This window comes from Uloborus diversus, chromosome 4 (assembly GCF_026930045.1).
Source record: "Uloborus diversus isolate 005 chromosome 4, Udiv.v.3.1, whole genome shotgun sequence".
In the NCBI taxonomy this organism is placed as follows: Eukaryota; Metazoa; Arthropoda; class Arachnida; order Araneae; family Uloboridae; genus Uloborus; species Uloborus diversus.
The window spans coordinates 78,069,732-78,096,453 of NC_072734.1; the positions used below are offsets into that span (position 1 = coordinate 78,069,732).

Here is a 26,722-nt window from a genome sequence, read left to right on the forward strand (position 1 = left end):
AGTTGCTTTACCTTGCAATTTTTCCACCAGAACTTCCTTTTCAATTTTCCTGCCTGTTGCTCAAACTGTGAAGCCCCTTGTTGAAGCGCTTCTGTAAAATAAGCAAGAAAAAAAAAACTTAAGTAAAATAAATTAATTAAAGATTACGCTGAAATGTAAGATATGAATCAATTCATTAACAGCTGTGGTTCCTAACCGGCAGTTCGTAAGTGTTTCAGGTGTGGTCCACAGGAGAGTTTGGTGACTACTTATATAATCAGGTGACTGTACTGTTAATTACAATAGTTTCTTAATAAACAAGAGCTTGTTTTGGAAAAATTGTATTTAATCACCTTTGTACATGGTTACAACTGGTAACATGTAAGAAATAATGAGTTGGGTGGTCTGTAGTAATTCATTTTCTTCCAAGGCTAAAGCTTATTTCAAAATTTTAAAATACATTAATAAGCGTGGATTTCATCATGTCAGCCAATTAGAAGCCAAGATGGCCAAGTTTAGAAAAACAAGTAAAAAAAATTAATGGGATACATAATAACTCAAAATTTTTAGGTTTATCAAGTTAATCAGAAAAGTTTATGATGATTATTCTATTTTTTTTAAGACATGGCTTTAAAAACATGATTAAAAACTTGCTACAGAATAAAAAAATTATGTCACCTAAATTTACAAAAGAATTCTCAAGACTGTGGTAAAATCATTCTGATGGAAAATTAATCAAACAAAAACTTGAGAAGGATTTTTGAAAACTCCATTACACTTCAGCAGCATTAAAATTGGAGTTTTAACTTTTACATTCCTACTAATTTAAATTTTACATTCCTACATCAATATCCTTCCGGACAATATACTCCATTGTCATCACAGTAACTTTTTACACACAAATGGATAACACGATAAACAATTGACTCAATATTCTATATTTTCCTCCATTCAAAAAAATTATTGCACAACTACCAATCATTGCACTTGCATGCATAATATCCCGAAAATTGAAAGCTGATTAATTTGGAAAAAAAGTAATTAAAAAATTTGATCACAAATTATATTTAAAAAAATGTAAATCTAGAAAAGGAATTCGATTAAAATACTTTCCTTAACAAATGGCATTGCAAAGAATTATTTAAGCTGCAACATAATATATGCATTATTTAATTTCTTAAGTAATTAAATAAATACGTATATAAATTTCAAGCATCAGTAATTTGAAATTTTTTAAAATACAGGCAATTTGCAATAACTCGAATCTAAAGGGACCAACAAAAAACTGCGACTTATCGGAAGTTAGACTTACCGCTAGTTTCGGTTTTCAACATTTTAATATTAAAAACCATCGAATATTTTAATTAATATGTACATATAACAGACAAAATTACAGAACGTAAACAAGTTTTTAAACACAATATGCATAGTTTAATCAAAAATATTGGGGGGGAAAAATCAAAAGCATGGTTTTGATTTCAATAATGCTGGAACCATTTGATTAGAGCTGATTCTACTTCAGGAAAGGTGCACATCTTCATTCGTTTCAAATTCGGATTCATGAATTCTACCGTTTTAGAAGTTCTCTCTTTTTCTTTTAATATTGTTGACAGAGTACTTGCTTAGACATCTTTTTAAGAGTAAAGAAAAGTCACTCTGTCTCTCAGGAACTTATTAACAAATGATCAAACTAAATAATGAAGGGGACGCATCCTAACTTAGTAGTCCAGTCAATGAGTGCTCAAAACAGGGGTGTAGCATGCACCGAATATGCGATAATTTTTGACTTCAGAATATTATTAGGGGTAGTTAGTAAGTAAATATACTAAAAGTTCTCACCCCTAGGGGGTGAGCAAATTTTGAGTTTTTTGAGAAAATGTCAGAAACAGTGGAAAAAAAAATCGTTTAAAATAAAAATTCCAGCAAAATTTCCACACATAGTTGTCAAATTTCCAATCATTTTCCGGGTATATGTTATGAAAAATAGATGATTTTCGGAAAAATTCTGTCTTTTTGTCAGACATTTGCTCTTAGTGCCTCCCAAGATCAGTATTCATGAAAACTCTCAATTACAAAGTTGTAGAGCGTGAAATTTCCTTCAAGTTGATATGCTCCTTTCTGGGTATGTGTTATGAAAAATCGATGATTTTTGAAAAAACTCTCTTTTTGTCAAACATTTGCTCCTAGCGCCTCTCAGGACCAGGGCGGTCATTCCAAGCTCCTTAGCTTGCGAGATCGAGATTCACGCTCACGTGATCGGTTGTGACGTAGAAATGTCGCAAAATAGTATTCTAATCTACTCGAACGTAGCCGCAAGCTAAGTTTGATTAGATTAAAATGCTATTTTGCGACACTTCTACGTCACAACCGATCACATGAGCGAAAAACTCGATCTCGCAAGCTGACGAGCTTGGAATGACCGCCCAGTACTCATGAAAATTGTCAACCACAAAGTTATAGAGCTTTACATTTCCTTCAATTTGATATGCTATTTTGTTATGTTTTAATCAACAATCAAAAGTTACAGAACTACAAACATGCACTTTCAGAGCGAAAAATGGAACACTTGCCATTCAAATTTTAAACCTACTTGAAAGGATTGCGCACATCCCCTTTTCTCAATGAATTCAACGATTGGATTACTTCGACACAAATGATGTTGGAAGGGGGGGGGGGGGGAGGTCGTGAAATTGTGCCAAAGGGGGAAGAAAAGAGTAAGAAGTGTGACATCAAGCATTTTTTAATACGAATATGATTATAAAAATTAGTTTATGAAAAGTACTTTGTGACAAATGGGGAGGGGGACAGAAATGTTGCAAAAAGTGTAACGTCATTTATGGACAGCCCCTTACCAAGAAATCGGATGGAGATTAGCAGAACTATGTATATGCAGTATGAATTACCTCCATACACATAACATTGTTTAACGAAAGTGAACTGAGGAAGTGCAGAAAGCCAGCACTTTCTCAGTAAAATATTTGTTAGAAGTAATTAATAAGTAAACATATTGAAAGTCCCCGACCCTAGGGGGGGAGTCAAATTTTGTGGTTTTCGATTATTTCTCGGAAACAGCAGGAAAAATGTGTTCCGAATAAAAGTGAAAGTTTACTAAATTTATTGTGAAATTGTTTTCATACATATATGTCACATTTCCAATGGTTTTTTAGGTATGCTTTCTTGAAAACCAATATACTTTTAGAAAAAAAAATCTCGTTCTTATTGTCTCAGAGTGTCTGTACCAAGGGATCTTTCTTGTGCAGCAATCATATGACAAGGACCCTGATGGTTTTCTGTGTCTTGAAAAATCCATCAACAGAACACTTGAACTGCAAATTCAAACCTGATACCAAAGAAAAACGAAGCCTATGCCCAATCACTGCGACACCCAGCTGACAAGCAATCAAAAACTATGAAGTTCTAGCATGTACTCAATTTGGATATTCTTATTGAAATGAATATTTGACGCTACAGCATGATAACGAAAATTTTAATAATAGAAATAAGGTAAATGTAGCTGACCGGCAGCACCTTTTTGTAATTTTAATTTGTATTACATTATTACTAATCAAATTTTGAAAGTGTTTATATGAAATATGGACTGACAGTAATTAGGAAATGAAAATAGTTTTAAGGTGACATCTTGGTTTTATTCTGAGGTGGAAGGGTCATGTCACCAGCAGTGGAAAAGTTATTTTAAGAAATTGGCAATGTATTGATGTCATTAATGTCTCCTTCGTCCCAGATAAATATTTCGATTTCGTTGTTGCTACTGCCCTTGCAATGCAGGCTTGCGACACAGTAGTTTAAAGGTGATTTTCTACAAGTGACCTTCCGGTCACTTGTAGAAAAGCAATCAAAATCATCTTCAAGATTCCGTCAGGAGCAACATCTGTCCAAGAGTTTCAGAACGAGTTGGTTATTCTTCCGTTCCCAAACCCCTAATTTGGTATTTCACCATTAAGTTCCTAGCTACGGGTGTACCTGGTGGTACGGCAGAGTTAGAGATCAGTCTTGATGTTTGCAGCTACTTTGATAAATGATCTGTAATAGAACTCGTTGAAGTACTTTTCTGTGGCTAGAGCACCATACCATGAGAGATACATATGACCCCAGGAGCCTCAATGGATTCAGGGGAAGAACTGTTGATTTTAGATTTCTGGTACATTTTGACATGAAGAGTGTGATGATAAGTTGGGGATTTGGCTATCAAGAGAACAACCAGGAGGACTTCCTCTCAAATGATAGCTACCGAAGAATTTTGCCATCTGATGATAGCCGTCTTTGCAATATCAATGTCAACATCACCTAAAGCTCCGAGCGTATTTGTATCGTTTTTCAGCAGCTTCATCATTAGCGGATTTGTCAGCTGACTGTTATTATGAAAGTTGGACAAAAACCTTCTTGTTTGACAGTTGTTTCAATTTTTCTAACTGACATTAATGTTCATATGGCTTATACAGTCGTCTCTTTTTGCCAAACAGTTTTGTGGACTAGGTATCCTCAGTAACAACAGTATGTATAGTGCTGACTTTCTGCACATCCTCAGTCTACTAATTCATGCTGCATATACGTAATTTTGCAAATTTTCATCCGATTCCTTGGTAAAGGGCTGTCTATATTATATACATAAATAATGTCACATTAAAACATTTTTACACTACTCCCCTCCCCCCCCCCCCCCTTTGTCACAAATCAGTTTTACAAGCTACTTTTCATAAACACATTTGTATTAAAAGATGCTTGAATTCACACTTCTTACTCTTTCCTTCCCCTTTGTCACAAAGTCACAATTTCACGACCTCCTCCCCTCTTTAAACATCATTTGTGTCGTAGTAATCCAAATACTTTTTTGTTGTCCATCAGGATTGTTGAATTCATTGAGGAAAGAGGAAGTGGGCGATCCTTTTGAGTCAGTTTGAAATTTGTAAATGGCAAATGTTTTATTTTTCGCCATGAAAGTGCGTGTTCGAAATTCTGTAACTTTTGATTGGTTAAATAAAATATAACAAAATAGCATATCAAATTAAAGGAAATTTAAAGCTCTAGAACTTTGTCATTGACAATTTTCATGAATACTGATCCTGGGAGGCACTAGGAGCAAATGTTTGACAAAAAGAGAATTTTTCCGAAAATCATCGATTTTTCATAACATATACCCAGAAAATTATTAGAAATTTGACAAATATGTGTAGAAACAGTTTTGTAGGAAGTTTATTAGCTTAAATTTTTGTTTTAAAAGCATTTTTTCCACCGTTTCCGACATTATCTCGAAACGCCCAAAATTTTCTTCCCCCTCCCTCCTACCTTTAGCTAACCCCATAGGGACAGAGACTTTTAGTATGTTTACTTACTAACTACCCCTAACAATGTTCTAAAGTCAAAAATTATCGCACATTAAATGCACACTACAATGTGTTCATTGACTGGACTATAGGTCAGCCTTTGAATAAACGTACAATCAGTTGTTGCAACAGTTTGATTGCTTAAAAGCAAATTTGTAGTCCAGCAACATGTCAAAGTGTAAACAGTACAACAAAAGAAAACAAGCCCAATTCATTTACGCATGTCTAACGCCTTTATCGCACATTGGCTCAACAGGTGCTTTTCTTGCTTTAGAGGTTTATTGTGCAGGAATTGCAAGTGAAGATGAATTAATTTTTCTCTCATAATCACTTGTTTGTTTCTTTTTTTTTTACTCTTTCAAAATGAATTTCAAGTCATTTTTGAAAAACTTTGAGTTAAAGGAAATTAACTTCGAGCTATTGAGAATAATTAGCATGGAAATAAGGACAAAGGAATCAGGACTTGATAAAAACTTCAAGTTATCGCAAATTGATTATATTATTATGCATCAGGATCCCCAGTATTCTAGGGGATCAATATTATGCCCATTTGGTGCGCTAGTTTCATACGTATTTATTTCGCTTTCGATTTTCTCCTCTATTAAGGAATTATTATTTTTGTAAGTGCTGGCTGGTTTTTCTAAAAATTTGAACAATTTCCCATTTTTTGTAGGCTGTTTTGGTGACACATCTTTTGTGTCCTTGGCTTCTGATTCAATGCAAATGTTATGAGTCTTTGTTATACTTTATTTCTTCCTAGATAATTTCATTTATTTTATTTTTTGTGCATGAATCGTACCAGTTGCATTTGAACCTTGGGTCAAAAATGAAGCCACTTCAAATACTTCCGATTCTTCATAGTGACTCATTCTAGAAGTTATTGCTGACAACAGTTTTTTTACTGTCGTATTCGAGTATTGCAAATTTTTGGTCAGGAGGTCTTCAAGATGGTGCTTGAACACTCTTAAAGCAATATAATTGGAAAGCACTTTAAAAAGTAAAAATGAGCATAATAAGTTTTGCTATGATTTCCAGGCATTTTTCCCCACATGCATAAGCATTTTAAAATATTTTTATTTTCAGTTTTTAAAGAACACTGAAGTGCTTTTATTTCTTCAAAAAACATGAATGTAAAACAAACTAAAATGCAAAAGGCATATATTGACAATATTCTAAGCACAAAACGATAGTTAACATGTAAAAATAATTCATAGATGTTAAAACAAATGTTTTTAAAATCTTTAAATGCAAACTTTTTTCTCTTATGTACCTATTAAAAATTATCAGCACTAAACTATAAAGCATAAATTTAAGATTAAATTAGATGTTAAAATATTTTGAAAAATCATTTACCAACTTGGGGACGCATTCCTGTCAATGACATCTACAAGGTACAAAATCCACAAACTACTTAAAATGCGGCTTGTTTATGACCCTTCGCTAACGAGCACTTAACAGCAGGGCCTTTGTAAGTTTCTATTGAAGTTTTATCTTTTCCTCAGTCCAGATCCCATCGTCTGCATAGCATTGTAGAGACGCAACTTGAAAGTTTTCACTTTCAGCAAGTCGGGATTACAAGAATACGGAACAAAATTACGATTATCTAAACTTAGATTAGAATTACGATTATGCAAGAAACGATTAAAATTATGATTACAAGATTATGAGTGTCCCATTGACAGATTATGATTACAATTACACAAAAATGTAATCGATTACGCAGATTACGATTACATAATCGGCGATTACTTCAAGCCTGTTACGCATTTAAATATAGGAAAACTTTATGCCAGTTGCATACAAAACTATGCATATTTAGCAGCATTTGCCAATAAAATTATATGCAAATGGGTCGCATCTTACCTGCTCTGTCATCTAGTTCTGATAGTTTCTGATCTCTTTCCAAGACTTTTTCAACATTTGTACGCATAATATCTACAACCTAAGAACAATAATATAATATAGTTTTTTTTTTTAATCAATTATTATAATACAAAAAATGTAATTTTTTCATTAGAAAGCAAAAATAATTACATTGACAATATATAAACATTGACAGATGAAAATTATAGAGGCTTAACTGCAAAACTAGGGATACTAAGGGATGAATATATTTAGGGACAAAAATTTGAATATAAAAAGGATTTTTTCAATCCAAGTAAGAATTTCTTAAATTAAGCTTGAATACAACCTGAAATTCAGAAAATGAGATAACCATTTTTGCTTTTTTAAGTTAGAAAAGAAATCTACAGCATTTACATTTGAGAAAAAAATTTAAAAGAGGCGTAAGTTTATTTTCTCTTGTAAGTGATAATAAATATTCTTTTGAGCAGGTAATAATTAAGGAAATTCAAAGAAAAATCAATAAAGTTTTTCTGAATTTTTTGGGGGAAAAAGTTTTTAAAAAAAAGTAAAAACAAAATTAAAATGTTTAAAAAATGATCAAACTTGTGGTTTAAAAAAGAGAAACCACTAGAGTGAAGTCATGAAAGTCAAAGAGCAAAGCAGCGAGGGACCCTGCAAATAAAACATGGCTAAGTACAGGTTGATTCATAAATTGGGCGAATCCTTCCATGCAGGCATTTTTGCAAATAGTCATGTCTAGTGATTGGACGAAAACAAGCCATTCCAACAGCCCAAGGAAACGAGTTGGGGATTTAATTACTTCTATTGAGCAGGGAAATATAGGATATTATAATTACAATTATGATTATAATCCTCTTGAAAAAAGTAATTGCAATAACAGCAACAATTTCGATTTTGATTACGATTGCAGCAATGATATATACTCTCATTTGCAGTAACAACGGCATAATTGAAATTTCGATTTTCCCTTTTATGTTATAGAGAATTTTAATGATGATTGCATCTCTTGTACAGTATAGTATTGACTTGAAGATTTTTACTGTTATAATGTTTTTTTTTAAAATCTATTTTGAATTATGGTGTTGTTGCAAGAAAGAAGCAAATGATGGTGCATTCAAAAACTTAAAATATATTCCTTGCATCACATTTCATTGATTGTATAGTATATACAGGCATAAGCCCCTACACTCATATCCAAATTATACCCAAATGTATATGCAGATCATATTGTATTCAATTTAATTGTTTTTTATTATTTTATATTTTAAAAAAATTTTAAAGTAGCAATTTTTGAAAATTGTATAGTATATTTCCACATTAGGTTTGTAACTATTTGATATAACATCAGTAAATATAGTACAATTATTCAAAAAAAAACTTGTTTCAAAAAAATGTTTTTTTTTTTTTTTATGCAGAACATTCACAACAGAACATAATATGCAGATTAGTGTAAGTAAAATGTATGACAGGGTTCATACTCAAATTTGAAAATTAAAGGTAAGGAGTTTTAAGGAGTTTTGCAGGAGTTCATTTTACTTTTTAAGGACTAATTTCTTGTTTGAAGATGCATTTTTTAAAACGTATTTCAGATAACATATGTACAACTCTAATATTACTTATTTTTGCTTTCATACAATACATTGAGCGCACAAACATACTAAATTTATAGCAAAATATGCATTCACTGCTTCTTACACTTGAGCAATCTCGGAATCAAATTCAAATAGAGGGGGGGGGGGTAACCATTGAAATATGTTTTATTTTGAAAATAAATAAAAAATAAGTGATAATGATTGAAAATTAGTATTTTCTCAAAAACAAAACAGGTACTAACAACTTCCTAACAAAAAAAAAAGACTTAAAAAAAAATTGCTAAAATAAGAACTAAAATAAGCCGACTAAAAGTAGCAGAGGCCAAAATAACTTCCAACTGTCAAAATAATTGAAATATTTACAGGAAAGGCAGGAAAAGGGCAAACTTCAAATACAACAAACAATTTTTGATGAAGCTTGTGTTTGGTTTTGGCATAGAAACATAAGGTTACTCATTCGAGATTGAAATATTGAAAAATCAATTTAAATATTAGGGAACCTTTTGAAAAAATTTTACAAATTATTTTAATTTTCAAAATAGATCAAAATCTCGTTGATCATTTCAAAACTTTTGTGTGACTCTAGGCTGATAAACATAGAAAACTGACAAATTTTAAGAATTTTTCTTCTAAAAGGTATGAAAATTATTATTCTAGGAAATAGTGGTACCACTGTTTAAGTATTAAGTTGCTCTTTCATCCATTGTGTAAAATATGCCGTGGTAATTTTGGTGTAAGAAAGGTGAGTGACACAAAACACAACTGGAAATAGGTATAGAAAATATGAAAAAGACAGATATAGATTAATTAATACCGCTGCCAAATTTATTTAAACATTCGCCGTAGGTGCAAACTTGGCGTATAAACAGGGGGGGGGGGCGTGGATTTTTTAAAAATTCAACGGACTTCCTTTAAATTCTTAGCATGGGCATCGCCGTGTAGTATAAAACAAACTTAAGTTTAAATTGCATGTGTTATTCCTTTGACAAGGATAATAAAAAAATCTCATATACCACAGTTTAGATCTCATGTAACCAAAAATAAAGGCAATACACAAAGTTTGTTTGTGGTTGAATAATCACTGAAACACAAATGCAAATTTGCTCTTTTTTAAAACATTCCTTGTCTTTCACTATTTTTCCATAAAAATATTTAAAAAAAAAGAAGATCTAAAACTGTTCCATGACTTTGTTGAGCGGAACTTGGTAGTACCTTTGACATCATTGTACTTACTCCACTAATGCAATTTTTCGGCGACACTTTGCCGCGCCTGTTTGTCTGCCATTGACGGATGAAAGTGGTATACATGCCCAATTGTGAGCATTTGGAAAGAGTTTACTGTCTGAGGCACCCAAAGGGCAGGATTCATTTTATGATCCGAATTTACAAATGGCCATTGAAGAGCAACCTTGCAGTATTGTTCCAGTGTTGCTATTCAAGTCTTACTCTATACAATAGTAGAAATGCAGCTTATATTTTTTCACTTTCAGCAAGTCAAGATTACACGGTTAAATTACGATTTAATTTAGATTAGTTTACGATTACGCAAGAAAAGCTTGCTTAAGATTTTGATTACAATTACGAGAGTATTCCTTTGACAAATCATGATTATACAAAAACGCAATCAACTACACAGATTACTTCAAGCCGGATACACATACACAGCTATAAAATTCAACTAATAATGAATGAAGATAAATGGACGTACTTCATTCACTTGGGCTTGAGTCTGTTGTATCCTTCTGGATGCAGCTTGATGCTGTGGATTAGGTGGTTTAGGTTCTTCACCAGTAGGTGCCCCTTCTTGCCCCTCTGCTGGGGGTGCCGCTTCTGGTGCAGACCTTTTAAATGAAACTAGTGTAAAAGGTCTGATAAAATACAATGTTGGATTGGCTTTTATAAGAACTCTACAGTTGCAGCAAACTTAATCTGGCGGCATTGTAAAAGTTACGCAGATCCTAATCACAGCATTACAATGCTGACATGCTAGGTTTGTTCAACTATAGTGATCATTAATTAAAGGGTAGAACATAAACTTGATATGGTTTATGGAATTGGTCTATAGAGTTTTAACAATGAGAAAATCTATTATTAAACCCAAAAACTGCTAGCACAGTCAACATAGATAACTGGAAATCACAAGGGAGCACTTTTTACTCCTGAGTCCCCCATACAGCTAGACCTAAATTCTCTGTATTATACATTTTGTGAGTCGTAAGAAGTTCCTAAAGCCTTCTTAAGAGTTCGGGACTAAATAAAATTTTTTAGATAAAGGAATGATTGAATTATTAGGCTTCAAGATATCTTGAGTTAAGTGTATTTGGATTTTTATTGGTGTAAAACAGAGTTTCCCAAACTGTGATCCGAGGACCCCATGGGATCCCCCTCTCCCCCGAGGGGTCCGATAGTCCAGCTAAAACGTTAAATAAAATTGAGATTGAAGGACGAGTAACAATATTTTACTTCAAAAAAAAAAAGCACATTTGTGAAGAATGAAAAGGTTCTTGCTTAAGTACAAGCAGGATGCAGCAGCCCCCCCCCCCAGGAACTCTCAGAAGTAAACACACTACACATTAATTAATTTTGTGTACATGACGAAGTTCATATTGTTATAAAACTATATTAAGTAAAATTTGAATATTGAGGCATATTTTTACAGCTGGGATATTATACTTTAAATAAAACTTCTGCTCCAAAATTTTCAAGACTAAATTTAGTAGTCAACATTCAAGAGTTCAAGCAAATACTGAAATAGATCAAATGCTATAGTTTGCAGTCGACATTAATAATTAAAGAGTACCAATGTTTTATAAATTTGTTGCATAATATGCGTGTTTATTCAGAAAAATCATTTGAAGTGAAAGTAAACATTTGATGCTTGAGATTTTCATACAGTCACCAAATTTTGGGCAATCACTCTTTCATTCTGGCAAAATCGTCAAGGCCTAAAATAATTAGTGGTCAAAATACATTGATATTATTAGCACGCTTCATACTGCATTGAACCCGCACCTGCTGAACTAGGTCGATGTAGTTAATATGTGGTGAACTGATGAACAAGAGGGGTGAGCAAGGTTGTAGCACTGATATAAGTGGAATTAGTTGATTTTTTTTTTTTTTTGTATTAACGGTAAGCTCACTTTTTTGCTATTTTATTACATTTAAAGCGTTAATAATGCATGCCAGGGGCTGGTGACCCATAGCGAGCAGAGGGCATTACAACGCTTCCAGGTCGGTTTGCATGAACCATAGATAATAATTAAAATCCTGATGCGCTATAAAAATACAGCTGATATGAAACACTGGCACACTTAAACTAGGCTAACAATGTTTTGTTCACTAACTTCAAAAGTACAAATTTTATAAGTAAACTTGTTGTAGAAATTTGATGATAACATTTTTATTCCTAATTGAATTTTAAATCGAATTTTATTTCTATAGCTCAAAATAATAATGTTAAAAATAAAAACCAGACAAGAGTTCTGAAAAATATACAGAACAATGAATAGATAAATTTTAAGGAAAAAAAGTTTTAAAATATATTTGAAAAAAAAAAAAAAAAGATTTAACTGTGTCAAATCATTTTTTCACGCAGGTGTGTGTGTGTGGGGGGGGGGGGGGTCCGTGAAGTAATTTTTTCGAAGAGAATCTGCAGAGGTCTGAAGTTTAGGAACCACTGGTCTAAAAGACAGGTGTTAAGTTAGAGTTACCACCAGAGAAGATAATTTTTTTAAATGACACAACTTTTTCCAGGCATAAAAAATGCCTCCAGAATACAGTAGAAAAACTGCATTTATTTTAGTATGGTAAGAATGGCCAAAATTTACTCACAATTACTCACATCACGAAGGTCATTGTTTTAGTGACGGTAGCAGATTTTACTATATTGTTAAGAGGAAAATATGAAGAATAGATAAGATACTATTGTCCCAAACTAACTTGTTAAAATACTTTCTTGGGAGAAAAAAAATGACACTGTGGAGCTACTATTCATATTGAACTTAGTTTAAGAGATATTATGGGAAATAGTATTAAAAATAGTCACAGGTTTTGAAATGCTAAGAGTAAATGTTTGACGGATAGCCACATCCAATTCAATTAAGCATAGATGCAATTTATGCGTCCAGAACAAAAAGAGTTCATGCAAAATCCTTTCATTTAGTACTATTCTATGAAACTCCAAAAATTAATAATTTCAAGTTGGAAGACTTGAAAATACTTTGTTTGAAACAATCCCCAATGACAAGGTATACAAGGGTGTTCCGAAAAATAAAGATAGAAAGGTTTGCATTCCTTTAAAAAAAATTTAATTTATAAAACGTCAGTTACTTCTCATTAACTGGATTATTTATTATTTTTTGACATTACCCCCGTTATCCAAACATTTGCTAAGTTAAGCTTTTCTATTTCAGTCATAGAAGTTTGCCCTCTATTGTCAGAACCACATTTCAACTTCATCTTTAATCTCATCATCATCATGAAATGATTTTCCACCAAGATGTGACTTCAGATAAAGGAATAAATGGAAGTCGCTGGGTGCAAGGTCCAGGCTGTATGGCGGATAGTCCAATCCTTCCCATTTGAATTGTTTGAGTTTAGTGCATTCCCCTGCGTTTGTTTTGAATTGCCCTTCGAAGACGTGTCAAATTCTGGCAATATGCAGCAGCATTAATTGTTGTTCCGGAAGGCATAAATTTGACCAGAAGAATGCCTTGTCTGTCTTAAAAAACAGAAGCCATGATTTTTTTCGCTGAAATCGAAGTTTTGAATTTTTTGGCTATTGGTGAATTTGAATAGCGCCATTGCATTGATTCCAGCTTGGATTCAGGTGTATGGTGATAACCCCACGTCTCGTCATCTGTCACAATGTGAACAAGGAACCCATCAACTGCTTCTGCATAACGTGTGAGGAAGTCAAGTTCAAAGCCAATCCTTTTCTTTTTGTGTTCTTCCATTAGCATTTTCGGAACCCAGCGTGCACACAATTTCTTGTACCCTAACTTGACAGTCACAACTTCATAAAGAGTTGTCATTGACACTTTCAGTATGATCTGATGCAATGCTTTCAATTTGAGACATCTAATTGCACGAATTGCTTCCTCCATTCTCCGAAGAAGGGCATCAGAGATCACAGATGGCCGACCTGTTCTTTGTTCGTCATTGCCTGAACATCGGTCCTACTTTCAGAGAAATGACGACACATTTCGTTACATTTTGTTGATTCATAATGTCCCCATAAATAATTTCTTTGTGAATATTTGCTGTGATGACCTTTTGCATGAAGAAAACGTATGACAGAGCACACTTAGCATCTGGCTGAATTCTGAATCGACGCAGGCATTTTAAACACGACCTACTCCAACCAGAATCAACATTGCAATGCTGATTGAGCACGAGGAGAAAGCTAAAGGTTCAAAGTTAACACCTATGTTGCCAACTTGCTCTCCAAAACTTTTCTTTTCCTCTGGCATACGGTGTATCTTTACTTTTCGAAATGCCCTCGTATAAAATTGTAAACAGTTCTACTTCATTCTATTTTTTGTTCTCTCCATTAACTCTGATAAGGACATAGTTTGATTATATTCTTTATAATTAAGAGTTTTAGAGAATAGTAGAACAGCCCAGAGCAATTCGGTTGGAATGGCTGGCCATTATTCCCAGCCAGAAAATAAGGACTTCTCATTGTTGTAAATGCCGCAGTGGCTTGGTATCCACTGGAGCACGGATGCTCAACCAGTGGTGCTACACAAGGAAATATTTCTTAAGTAAATAATAATAACCAGAAATCCATGACAGCCTATGAGAGCAAAGGCCTACTGTGCCCATCTCACATCTTTGGGCTTTGAGGTGCTAGGCAGATGTTCCGGTTAGGTGGTTAGCCGAACGAGGAACCCTTAGGGTTTAATTCCCAAGCACGCTTTGTACTCATTTTATCGACCCACTGAAGGGATGAACGGCCGAGTTGACCATGCCCGACCCGGAAATAGAACCCAGGCCTGTGGTGTGAGAGCACGCAATGCTACCATTGAACCACTGGGCTTCAATAATAACCAGAGGCCGACAAAAATTGTAAAATCTCAGGAACCAGGAAACAATTTTAGATGCCTGACATAATAACAAGAAGTAATATGCACATATTATTTTTTGTAGTTTAGAGTAGTGGTTCCTAACTTTTTTATTTGTGTGAATTACCAGTTTTGAAAAAAATCTTCTAAATGTTCTTCTTTTTTCTGTTTTTAAATAGACTTGAAAGTTAAAAATTTTACTCAATTGTCAATCGACTTTCATTTTAGTTGTAGTTTTCATTATTAATTAGTAAACTAAAGACTTTATCCAGGACTTTTTTGTTTTCAGTAAAAATATTAAGCACTCTTCGGTCACAAGGTTGAAAAGTGGGGCATAGATAAAAGGTTGGAAATATGAGACTTTCTGCTACACTGCATGCTTTTACAAAATAAAAAAATAGAAATTGAAAAAATAATAATAATGCTTCAACTATCAATTCTTGTATTAGAAAATTTTAAGCTTGCTCATGTAATCTAAAAAACAAAATATATCCAGTAGAGTCTTTCGTACAAATAAATACAAATATACAAATACAAATGTGACGACCAGCAACAGGCTCTGGGCCCAGCTAGGCTGGTCCCAGTCAATTAATTAGTCCCCAATGAAGATCAATGGCCCTCTTAAAGCTATCCACCCCCTAGCTCATTACCATCTCTTCCGGTAAGCTATTCCAAGTGCTTACGACCCTGCTAAAGTAGTAGTTTTTCCTGATTTCCAAGTTAGCCTGAGATTTAAATAGCTTAAAACAATGACCCCTTGTCCTGCTTTCCCCGCAAAAATTTAATCCATTTACATCTGTCATTTTGATAAATTTAAATAACTGAATCATGTCCCCTCTGACTCTCCTTTGCTCCAGGCTATACATGTTAAGCCTATTAAGTCTGGTATCATAATCTAAATCTGAGAGTCCCCTTATTAATTTAGTTACCCTTCTTTGAACCCTTTCCAATACAAAAATATCTTTTTTCAGATAAGGCGACCAAAACTGAAAAGCATACTCCAAATGAGGTCATACTAAACTCCTATATAAAGGCAGAAGAACTTTCTTAGATTTGTTTGAAATAGGTCTATTGATGAACCCAAGCATTTTGTTGGCTTTGTTACTAGCAATACTGCACTGTTGACTAAACTTAAAGTCCTGATTTATAAAGACACCCAGATCCATAACATTTTCTGCCTGATTTATGACTGAACCCTGTAAACGATATCTCATACGCTTATTTCCATGACCTAAGTGTAGCACTTGACATTTCCCTACATTAACTGACATACCCCATTTATCTGCCCACTTAGTAATATGATCTAAATCCTCTTGCAGCTGTTTTACTTGTTCTTCATTTTCGACAATCCCCATAACTTTTACATCGTCAGCAAAACAATTCATGCTTCTAGAAATATTTTCATTGATGTCATTCATAAATATAATAAACAAAAGAGGCCCTAAAACTGATCCCTGAGGAACCCCACTTAAAACATCACTCCAATTAGAATGATTTCCTCTCACAACTACTCTTTGCTTCCTACCAGTAAGCCAATTTCTAACCCAAAGTAAAGTTTTTCCTCCTATTCCAATGTCAGCTAACTTGCTGAGAAGAGCAACATGCGGTACCTTGTCAAAAGCTTTTTGAAAATCAATATAAACAACATCCACACATTTTTTGTTATCTAAAGCTGAGGTAACCTTGTCGTAGAAATGCAATAAATTAGTAGTACAGGATTTACCTTTCCTGAAACCATACTGCAAACTAGTCAACAGACCATTAGTCTCTAAGAACTTCATGATCTTAATTTTGATCAAAGTTTCGAAAATCTTACAAATCACCGAAGTCAAACTTACAAGTCTATAATTCCCAGCAATACCTTTAGACCCCTTCTTGAAGAGTGGCATTATGTTAGCCAGTTTCCAGTCCTCTGGCACCATCCCCGAGTTATAAGAAGCATTGAAAATATTCAAAATAACATCCACTAATTCCTCTGCACATTCAACTAAAATTTTTGGATAAATATTATCTGGTCCCAGAGCTTTAGTTGCTTTAATCTTTCTCAAATGAAATAAAACCTCCTCCCTGGAAAATACAAAATCCTCAAGCTGTATAATAGCTTGTGTCTTGTTAGTGTCAACTGTTGAGATACAGTTATCGTTAAACACACTGGAAAAAAGTTATTTAGAACATTTGCAATATCCCTTTCGTTTTAGATTAAATTTCCATACTCATCAACCAAAGGCCCAATTTGACTGTTTCGAGCTTTCCCAGAATTAGCGTAAGCAAAAAACCTCTTAGGGTTCCCATCAATGTCATCTGCCAGCCTTTGCTCCAATTCTCTTTTCTGAATCCGTACCAAATACTTAAAATTTCGCCTTGCCTTAACATACTGGAGCCTCTCCGCACTCTGACCAGTTTCTTTAAACTTACGAAAAGTGGCTTGCTTATAATTAAGAGCTTCTTTAGTCTCCCTGGAGAACCACATGGGCCAAATTTTGGTACTAACACCTTTTCTTCTAAATGGAACATAGTCCCCAACCGTTTTAGCAAGTTATCCTTAAATTCTGTCCACTGCTGATCTACGTCGCTATTTTCCAATCCTGACGAAAAACCTCTTTCAAGGCTCTGCCTAAGTGCAGCAAAATCAGTGTTTCTGAAATTGGGCACAAACCTAAAATTATCATCTTTGCACACTTCAAATTTAACCCGGAACCTAATGCTGTTATGATCACTATCTCCAATATGCTCTCCTACACACAACCCCTGAACAAAACTACCTATGTCACAAAAAACTAGATCCAAAATCGCCTCCTCTCGAGTTCCCTGAGTTACAACTTGATCTAAGAAACAGTTCACCAATTACTTTTAAAAATTCCTCTTCTTTGCCATTACCAGGATAAAAATTATTCCAATCAATACCCGGAAAATTAAAATCCCCCATTATGATAACGGATCCCTTACTGGACATGTCACTAATAATACGGTACATCTGTTCATCTTGTCCCTGGTTTGAATTAGGTGGCCTATAAATGTTTCCAAAGCGTAGCTTTTTGCCCTTACTGCTCATCAACTCCAGCCAAACCATATCAGTATCAGTAGGCTTATCATTTATGACCAATTCATTGCAAAAAAATTGTCTCTAACATAAAATAAAACCTCTTTTACCTACTCTATCCTGTCTGAACAAATTATACCCAGCAATATGTAATAACTCTGCATCAGATTCGGTAGCCCATGTCTCTGTAATTCCAATAACATCCAACTTCTCATCCATAACTATGCTTTTCAATTCAACCATCTTGTTCCTAATACTGTGAGCATTGGTATAGAAAACTTTAAGCATGCCTAAGTTGCTTTTATTTAACACCCTGAAATTTCCTAAATTACAATTGTTAACATTACTACTCGTATTCTATGTATTACTACTCTTGTTCGTCACTTTATTTTCATTTCTAGCAATACCCAAAAAAATTTCATTCTCTCGATACCTGATGCTTGAACCATGCCCCCCATTCCAACTTAGTTTTTTGACTCCGAAGCCTTTAAAATGAATCCACTAACCATTTTGACCCCTGTAGAGCTCAGATGCAGGCCATCCCTAGCAATCCAATCCCGTTTACAATGACTCCATACATCAATGAACCTGATACTGTGCTTTTCGCAAATTGACTTCAGTAGCAAGTTCATACACCTTGCACGTTGATTTAGCCAGCTCCTATGCACTTCATACCTGGGAAGCAAACCAACCACTTGGACATTCGTCGAAAAGCTGGTTGCTTTATCCAACAGGGATTCCCATTCCCTAGAAAACTCCTCATTTTTACTGTGGCCTACATCATTTGTTCCCACCCACAAAGTAACCATGTCCTCCTTATTCAATACTCCCTTCTTTTCAGCAACCATATTAACGTCTTTTACCCGAGCCCCTGGTAAACAACACCTAGCCACCTTACGCTTTACTCTCCCAACTGTGTTACCCACCTCCCTTACCATAGAGTCCCCCAAAATTACACCCTTAGTTTCCCAATCTAACTCCTCATTTGAAACTTCCCCCTGAATCTCTGGAACATTTGTACCCTCTACAACTGGCCTACACCCTAATGCTAACTGGGCTTCCAAAACTAGCATCTTAAGTCTTAAGAGTTCAGCACATTTGTACAAGTAGAAGTGAGAAACTTTTTTTTTTTGAAACTCACTAAAGTTATTGAGCAATCACGATTGCTTATTGTTCTCACTTGACTGTTTTTGACGTTCCTTTGATTTATCCCACCGCCACCCTCCGCACCATCACCCTCCTCACGATGCTGCACCTCTTGCGAAAACCGTCTCCAGGTTGCATCCATGTCCTACACACACGCGCATACATACACAACTACACCTACACATACACACACGCATACATACAGACACCCACACATTCACACACAGAAACATACACACACACATACACACAACTACCCACACATTCATGCCTGCACACAGACACAAACACATATGCCTACACACATACACCCCACATACACATTCATACACACAACTACCCACACACTTATGCCAGCACGTACACACAAACACACACATACCCCGTACACAAACATAACCCCACACACAAACACACACACCTACATACACACACTCGTGATTGCGAAAAACATAACTTGAATTCAAGATGTCAAAATTCAAATTAATTTTTTTTATTAATGTTCTTTATCATAAAAATAGACGGAGACTCACCTTACTATATGGGAGCCGAGCTGGAGCATCAAAAATGTTTTTGACCATACAATTTACAATATTCAAAACTTTTAAATTTTTGATATAAGTCTTGTATCAAGTTAGAGACGTACCGAGTAGCATTTCGGCCAAGTACCCGATCTTCCACTACTCGGGCGAGTACTGAGTTCTAATTACGTTTTAAGTAGAACCACCGACAGACACATGATGAATTTTGGACTCACTGGAATAGTAGCATAGCCTCAATGTCCATATAATAGTTTTTTTTTTTTTTTTAAATCCAGTTGAAATTTACTTATGCATTATTTAAAAGATTTTGTTTGTGTCAAAAATTTTACAACTAAGTTATTTTCAAAATTAAAAATAAACAAAAGGTATGATTAATCAAGTTGGAATTAAAATAAATTATGATCCATATATAACATAAATAATTTTTAAAAGCAAATAAATGAACGCTAAAAGCACAAATGTGCAGGAACACTGCAGAAACATGTTTCTGCGTTACAAGGAATGTCTTTTTCAGTGCATAAAGTGTGAGCTTTGTAAGCAAAGGTACTATTATATTTCTCATAAATAATTTTTGTTTGTAGCAAAAATCCATTTAATAATTAAACAAATAATATTTTCTATACTTACCTTTTTTGCCCCATTTAAAACACTAAAATAAAGATTTACTCGATTGAAGCATAACAAACTTCATTACTCTCAAAATTTAAGTTTGACTTATAAATGATTGCAGTACATTGCAGTCAATTCGCGATAACTTGAAGTCTGATTACTCGAATATTACTATAACTTGAAGTTTTTATCAAGTCCTGATCCCTTTTTTTTAATTCCATGCCAATTATTCTCAATATCTCAAAGTTAACTTCCTTTAACTCGAAGTTTTTTCAAAGACTGGAAATTTATTTTGAAAGAATGAAAAAAAAAAACAAGTGACTATGAGAGAAAAATTAATTCACTTGCAATTCCTGCGAGATAGACCTCTAAAGCAAGAAGAGCACCTGTTGAGTCAATGCGAAAAAGGAGTTACACTTGCGGAAACGAGTTAGCTTGTTTTCTTTTGTTGTACTGTACTGTTTACACCGGGACCGCTACGCGGACCCGGTTTACACTTTGACATGTTGCTGGACTACGAATTTGCTTTTAAGCAGTCAAGTCCTTTATTCAAAGTTAAGATGCGTTCCCCTTCATTCTTTAGTTAGATCATTTTGCTGATAAGTTCCTGAGACAGAGTGAGTTTTCTTTACTATTAAAGATCAAGTACTCTGTCAATGGTATCAAAAGAAAAAGAGGAACTTCTAAAGCAATAAAATCCGAATTTGAAACAAATGAAGATATGCACCTTTCCTGAAGTAGAATCAGCTCTATTCAAGTGGATCTGGCAGTATCAAAGTCAAAACCTTTGCTTTTGAATTTTTTCTCTCAATATTTTTGATTTAACTGTGCATACTCTCAAACACTTTTAAGTTCTGCAATTTTGTCTGTTATATGTACATATTGATTAAAATACTTGATGCTTTTTAATATTAAAATCCCAAAAACCAAAACTAGCGGCAAGTTAAACTTCCGATAAGTTTTTCGTCTGAAGTTTTAGATTTGAGTTATCGTGAATTGACTGTATATGATTGCCATTTTTTATTAACTGTAAAATCTGTCTTGAACAATATTCATTTTTTTACAACTACTCGGCATTGTTCGAGTAACTGATCAAAATTTGGCCGAGTACTGAGTACTCGGTACGTCCCCGCCCCCCTGTACATCAAATCACAGATTTAATTGTGACATAGCAAATTGCAGGATTAATGAGGTAGTGAGAAGCAAGGGGATGTAAGTGGCAAAATTAAAAATTTGGAGGTCAGTACACATGGTAGGTGAACCTCTCCTCTGTTTTGGGGCAAGAGATGGTACTAGTAGCCCTGGTAGTTGCTGCAATACAGCATGATTTAGAAAAAAATTCAATGAAACCCTTCTAGGACTTTCTTTAAACGCATTTTACTCAAAACTTGAAAGTGTCCACTTACATCCCTTTGCTTCTCACTGCCTCATATGCTTAAGGATAAAAGAAAAGATTACAATGTCAAATCACAAATTTGCAGGGAATCACAAATTAATATGAATGCTTGCATAACTGCTTGAAAAATACTAGCAGTTCTCTCCAAATTTGTATGATTTCACATTGTAATATTTTCTTTTACTTTTTATCACACAGATATTTCTTCAATGTTTCAGTTCTTTCATCAATGCAAAAACTTGAAAGCTTTAGAATATAAGTTAATTAGCATGAAGCTGACATATACTCACAATATTTACATTGCTAAAGATTTTTTGAATATAATAACCTTTAAACAAACATTTGAAAATTTATTTTTGCAATAAAATATCAGATATTACTAATCTCCAAAAACGATTAGCTTTATTGTGTTTTTAGAAAGTTCGATACCAAACCATACTTTACACTAAAGTTTCACTTGCATTTTAAATACCTACAACTACTTACACTTAAGAATCTGGAAAGATTAACACATAAAAAAATTTAAAATTTCCAAAACAGCAAAACGCTTCAAGTCATGACAAAGAATTTGATGCCTCTGAAATAATCCAGTAAAGGCCGAAAAAAGGACAGCATAGCAATGTATCAGAGGATAAATTTATCCAAATTAATATATGTACTTTAATAAAACTGCTGAACGGTTTGGCTTGTTTAAGATTAATAAGATCGAAGTGAAGGTAACTGAACAGTGAGTATATTTGTTTACAATTGTTGAACAGAAGGGAAAATGATAATTTCTCTCAAAAGAAAGTAAGATCAACATTTTAAAGTCAACTAATATATATTTCAGGTAATTTAGTACAATTATGGATACGAATATGTACAATTAGAACTACATGGAAGATCTTTTGAATGTATAAACCACATAAACAGAAATAACAGCAGGAACATTATTCTATCCAAAGGTCAAAGTTTTACTTTTCATTCCAAAATTTCGCATTATAAATCATGAAATACAAAAAACTTCAAAACTCTCTTACACACAAAACAAATACTATATGAAAGCTTTTGAAATTTCACAAATCTGCCGGCTTAATATAGTTTTAAGCGTATTGAGAAAACTTTAGCGAAGAGAAAATTTGGCAGCATAAAATATTAATTTCACCGATGGATTCATAATTCATCGCAACTGCAGAAAATCGTCGATCTAACTTCCGGTTGGAATAACTTACATGTTAATTTCTTCTACACAAAGTCTCTCTGTAACAATTTAAAAATGTGAAAATATTTTTTGAATGTATACACAAATAAGTTAAAGTGGGTTGCACTGCAGTCACCGACACGCAGTGACGTAATGAACGGTAGTAAATGAAAGTTGTAGTTATTTTGTTTCAACTGTCAAAGAATCGTTGGAGTGTTCTTTCTATGCAGTGATACATAACCAATATTGTACCGCAGCTTGAGTTTAGTTTTCCTTCATTCTGTTTTTGTTTGTTAAGAACGTAATTATCCGTGGAACAAACAAGAGATGTGGTCATTTGCGTTTTTTAATACATTATTTCTCATAAATATGGGGATCCCATCATCGACCAGCCGCCGTAAGCAAAAATATAGTTCGTTCATTGGGTCTGGGTCGCCAAAAGGACGATAACCTTAATAACTCCCAAATTGTTGGGGGGATGGGGGGGGGGGGAATTGATGACACAAAGGCGCACAATATTAAAAGCACTAAAAAAGAAAAAAAATCGAAAGCGCACAGGTTTCAGAGCGCATAAAACTGGAGGTCCATACGTTCAAGAAACATAGCGATAGGTTTGAAGGAACAAAAAAAAAAAAAAAAAAAAAAAACCACACACACACACAAAGACGCTCAGGTTCAAATGCGCAAAAGAGGCGGGGACGATGACGCACAGGTTTGAAGGAGAAAAAAAAAACAGGTACACAAGTTTGAGAGCACAAATAAAATAAAATAGAAAAAAAAAGTTCGAGATCGCAAAAAAAAGTGAACAGGTTCGACAGCAAAAAAAGAAAAAAGAAAAAAAAAACCGAAGACGCTTATGTTTGAGTGCGCAGGAAAATAAAGATGTCGCTTAAAAGCGAAAGAAAAAAAAAGAAGGCGCTCAGGTTTAAAAAGGCAAAAAAAAAAAGAAGGCACTCAGAATTAAAGAGGCAAATATATATATATATATATATATATATATATATATATATATATATATATATATATATATATATATATATATATATATATATATATATATATATATATATATATATATATATATTGAATTTTTGGCATCCTGAATTCAAATTGTGTTTTTCGCAATCACGAGCGTGTGTATGTATGCGTATGTGTGTTTGTGTAGGCGCATGTGAGTGTGTATGTATTCACATATGTGCGTACGTATTGTGCATGCAGTGCTGCGTGTGTACGCGCGCGTGTGTGTAGGCGTTCGTGTGTGTGTGTGTGTATGTAGGCGTGTGTATGTAGGCCTGTGTGTATGTACGCGTGTGAGAAGGCGTTCACGTGTGTCGCGTGTATGTGTGTGTGTATAACGCGTGTGTGAAGGGTAATGAAGCAGCCTGGAGACAGTGCTCGTTAGAGGAGCAGACATCATTTAACAGTCAAATGAACCCCCCCCCCCCCCGCATACCCGTCACAGAGGGTATTATCGTAGAAAACGGAAATTCGAATCTCGGATGGCCATTACATATGAATCTTTCTGACTTTAATTATATTCTTTCTAAAGTGAAATAAGGACCTTTGCTTTTTTAAAGTAAAATAAGAAATAACTATACTACCACAAATTGCAGGATGTCTTTTTATCAATTTGTTTACTTAATTTGAAATACGTGTCTGCAGTAAACTGCAATTAGTGCTACGTTACTAATTTCTTATTTTACTCTTCTTTCTGATTAAAAATGAGGTATTTTAAAAGCTTTAAATTTAGAAATGCAGTTTATTTTAAAAGTCTCCCCCCTCCCGATCCCTGCCTTCGATCAGAGTCGTAGCAACGTCTCGGGATAAGCGAAGATTCTGCGCAGCGCTCTTGTATCTCAAAATGAGATAGTTCCCTTTATTGTTTTCATTCGATAATGGTAGGTCGAGGAATTTCTGCTGGAGATTTTTCGAAATTTAAAATTTAGAAATGGACCTACGGGCTATCTTTTACGCTGTTTGGAGAAGGAAAGGACTTCGGGACTAACTTCGGAAATTTTTCGAAACTGAAATCCCATATACTCAATCGTAGCTCATCTTTGATGATGTAAGAGGAAGGAATAGGTTCGTAGTCTCAAAAATGAAGTTTTTGACAATTTTATGATGTTGGAGAACAGTGGAAGTCGGATTCGCTCTCCCGGAAAGTTTTCGATATTATTGCTTAAAATGCAATTTTAAACGATCTTTATTGATGCGGGTGATGAACATTCGAGGGCGCTAGCCTGAGAGCTTTTCGAAATTGAAGTAATAAAACCTCAATCACATCTTTCATGACGTGGAAAGAATGGGGTTCGGCCATTCTCCTCCCAAAAGTTTTCGAAATTGAAGACGCAAATACGCACCATTTTAGTACATCTTTAAGGACATTAGGAGAAGAAATGAGACTCCGCAACTCTTCCCCAGAAATATTTCGAAGTGCTAAAAACAAAATTTTAGACGATTTTAATGATGTTGAAGGAAGGTTGAAATCGAGGTGTTACCTCGGAAAAGTTTTAAAATTGAGGTCCTAAAAAGGAAATTTTAGACGACTGATGGGAGGGATGGATGTTCGGGGGTTCTCCCCTGGAAATGTTTTGAAATTAGAGTTCTAGATGTGCTCTTGTAGGTAGGTGATCTGCCAAAGCTGTAGCAAGAAATGAAGTTCGGGGAATTTCCTCCGAGAATATTTAGAAATTACAGTCATAAAAACGAAATTTTGGACCACCTTCAAAATGTTGGTGTGTGTGGGGGGGGAGGCGGAGACGCTCCACCTCAAATGTTTCGAAATTGAGATCCTGCAAACGAAATTGTTGGCTATCTTTGACAACATTAGGGAAAGGGATGTGGTTCAGGGGTGGCGCTAGGCGTCGACGACTGTCATCGGCTTCAACAGATAGGGCCTTGCAAAATTCTCAGAAGTTTTAAGAAATTTCCATGTTTTTAATTGAAGCTCTTATTAAATACAACAGAAAAGTAATCAAAAGTGAAGAACAGAGCCCCATACTTTCAGGGTGTTTTATCTTGCCAGTTCCCTTTTGGTCCACCACATCTGGTTTCATAGTTGTCTCAAATTCATTCAGTGAAGCATTAGCCTCTTACCAAAATAACATTAAGTTGTTTTAAACTTTACCGTAAAATAGAACATGACATGTTATTATGCTTTGTGAATATCTTTCAGACTGTGTGCAACATTGTACGATTGTATGAACTTCCACACAACTTATGAAAACGGAAAACTCTTTAATCTAAAACACATGTGGATAAAAATTGTTAAAGTAAACATTTGTGGTAAGGGTATAAAATTACATTCAACTGAGATTGCTTCATGCAAACTTATGCAGCATAATTCAAACTACAAAAAATTATTTTTATATTTTAAATTACTTTTTCGATTCAAGGTATTTCCCAAAACGACACGTGGTGCTGCAGTGAACATTGGGGTTGGAGACTCTCCAGGGAAATTTTTTCGAAAAGGAAGGTTAATTTATAGTAAAGAGACGAAAATCACAACGTAGACCAATGACACCATTGATGAATAATTGCGAGAAACTTCAAAGCTTACGCCGTTTCACACAACTAATAACCATATAGCTATGAAAACCAGTGGCATCTAAAAAGTTTTCTGGAGAAACTCAGAAACTATTGTTTATATTATTATTTATTATTATTGTTATTATAATTTCAATTGGAATCAAAGAGCTTGCTTGGTTTAAACTTTTTTTGAATATGTTTTTGGAAATTTGAAATTTTTTTTTTTTTTTTTTTGAATACTGTGCTTCTTTATTAATACAAGCTGTGTTTGTTTGTCTTTCAAAGTAAGGTTGTAATTTTTTGTTGTTAAAAATGTATTTCAGATACATCTAGACCACACATGTTCTGACCATTGCGTTATAAAACAGAGCGGGAACGTTGCTAATGTTGGTGTGAAAAGATAACAGGAACGCTACATACAGTGGCGGATCCAGATG

At 34.3% G+C, this 26,722-nt stretch overlaps 1 protein-coding gene across 2 annotated transcripts in view; it reads right to left on the minus strand.

Annotated features, from left to right (window-relative positions):
* Positions 1-22,912, minus strand: part of LOC129220163 (vesicle-associated membrane protein 1-like) — a 35,334-nt gene extending 12,422 nt beyond the window's left edge. For both annotated transcript variants that reach the window (XM_054854517.1, XM_054854518.1), the window contains exons 1-4: positions 22,789-22,912; positions 10,488-10,620; positions 7,185-7,263; positions 12-91 (exon numbers count right to left, since the gene is read on the minus strand). In XM_054854517.1, coding sequence (XP_054710492.1) covers positions 12-91; positions 7,185-7,263; positions 10,488-10,620; positions 22,789-22,790 — 294 coding nt within the window. In that variant the 5' untranslated portion in view covers positions 22,791-22,912. The remainder of the gene's footprint in view (positions 1-11; positions 92-7,184; positions 7,264-10,487; positions 10,621-22,788) is intronic.
* Between the last annotated feature and the right edge of the window lie 3,810 nt (positions 22,913-26,722).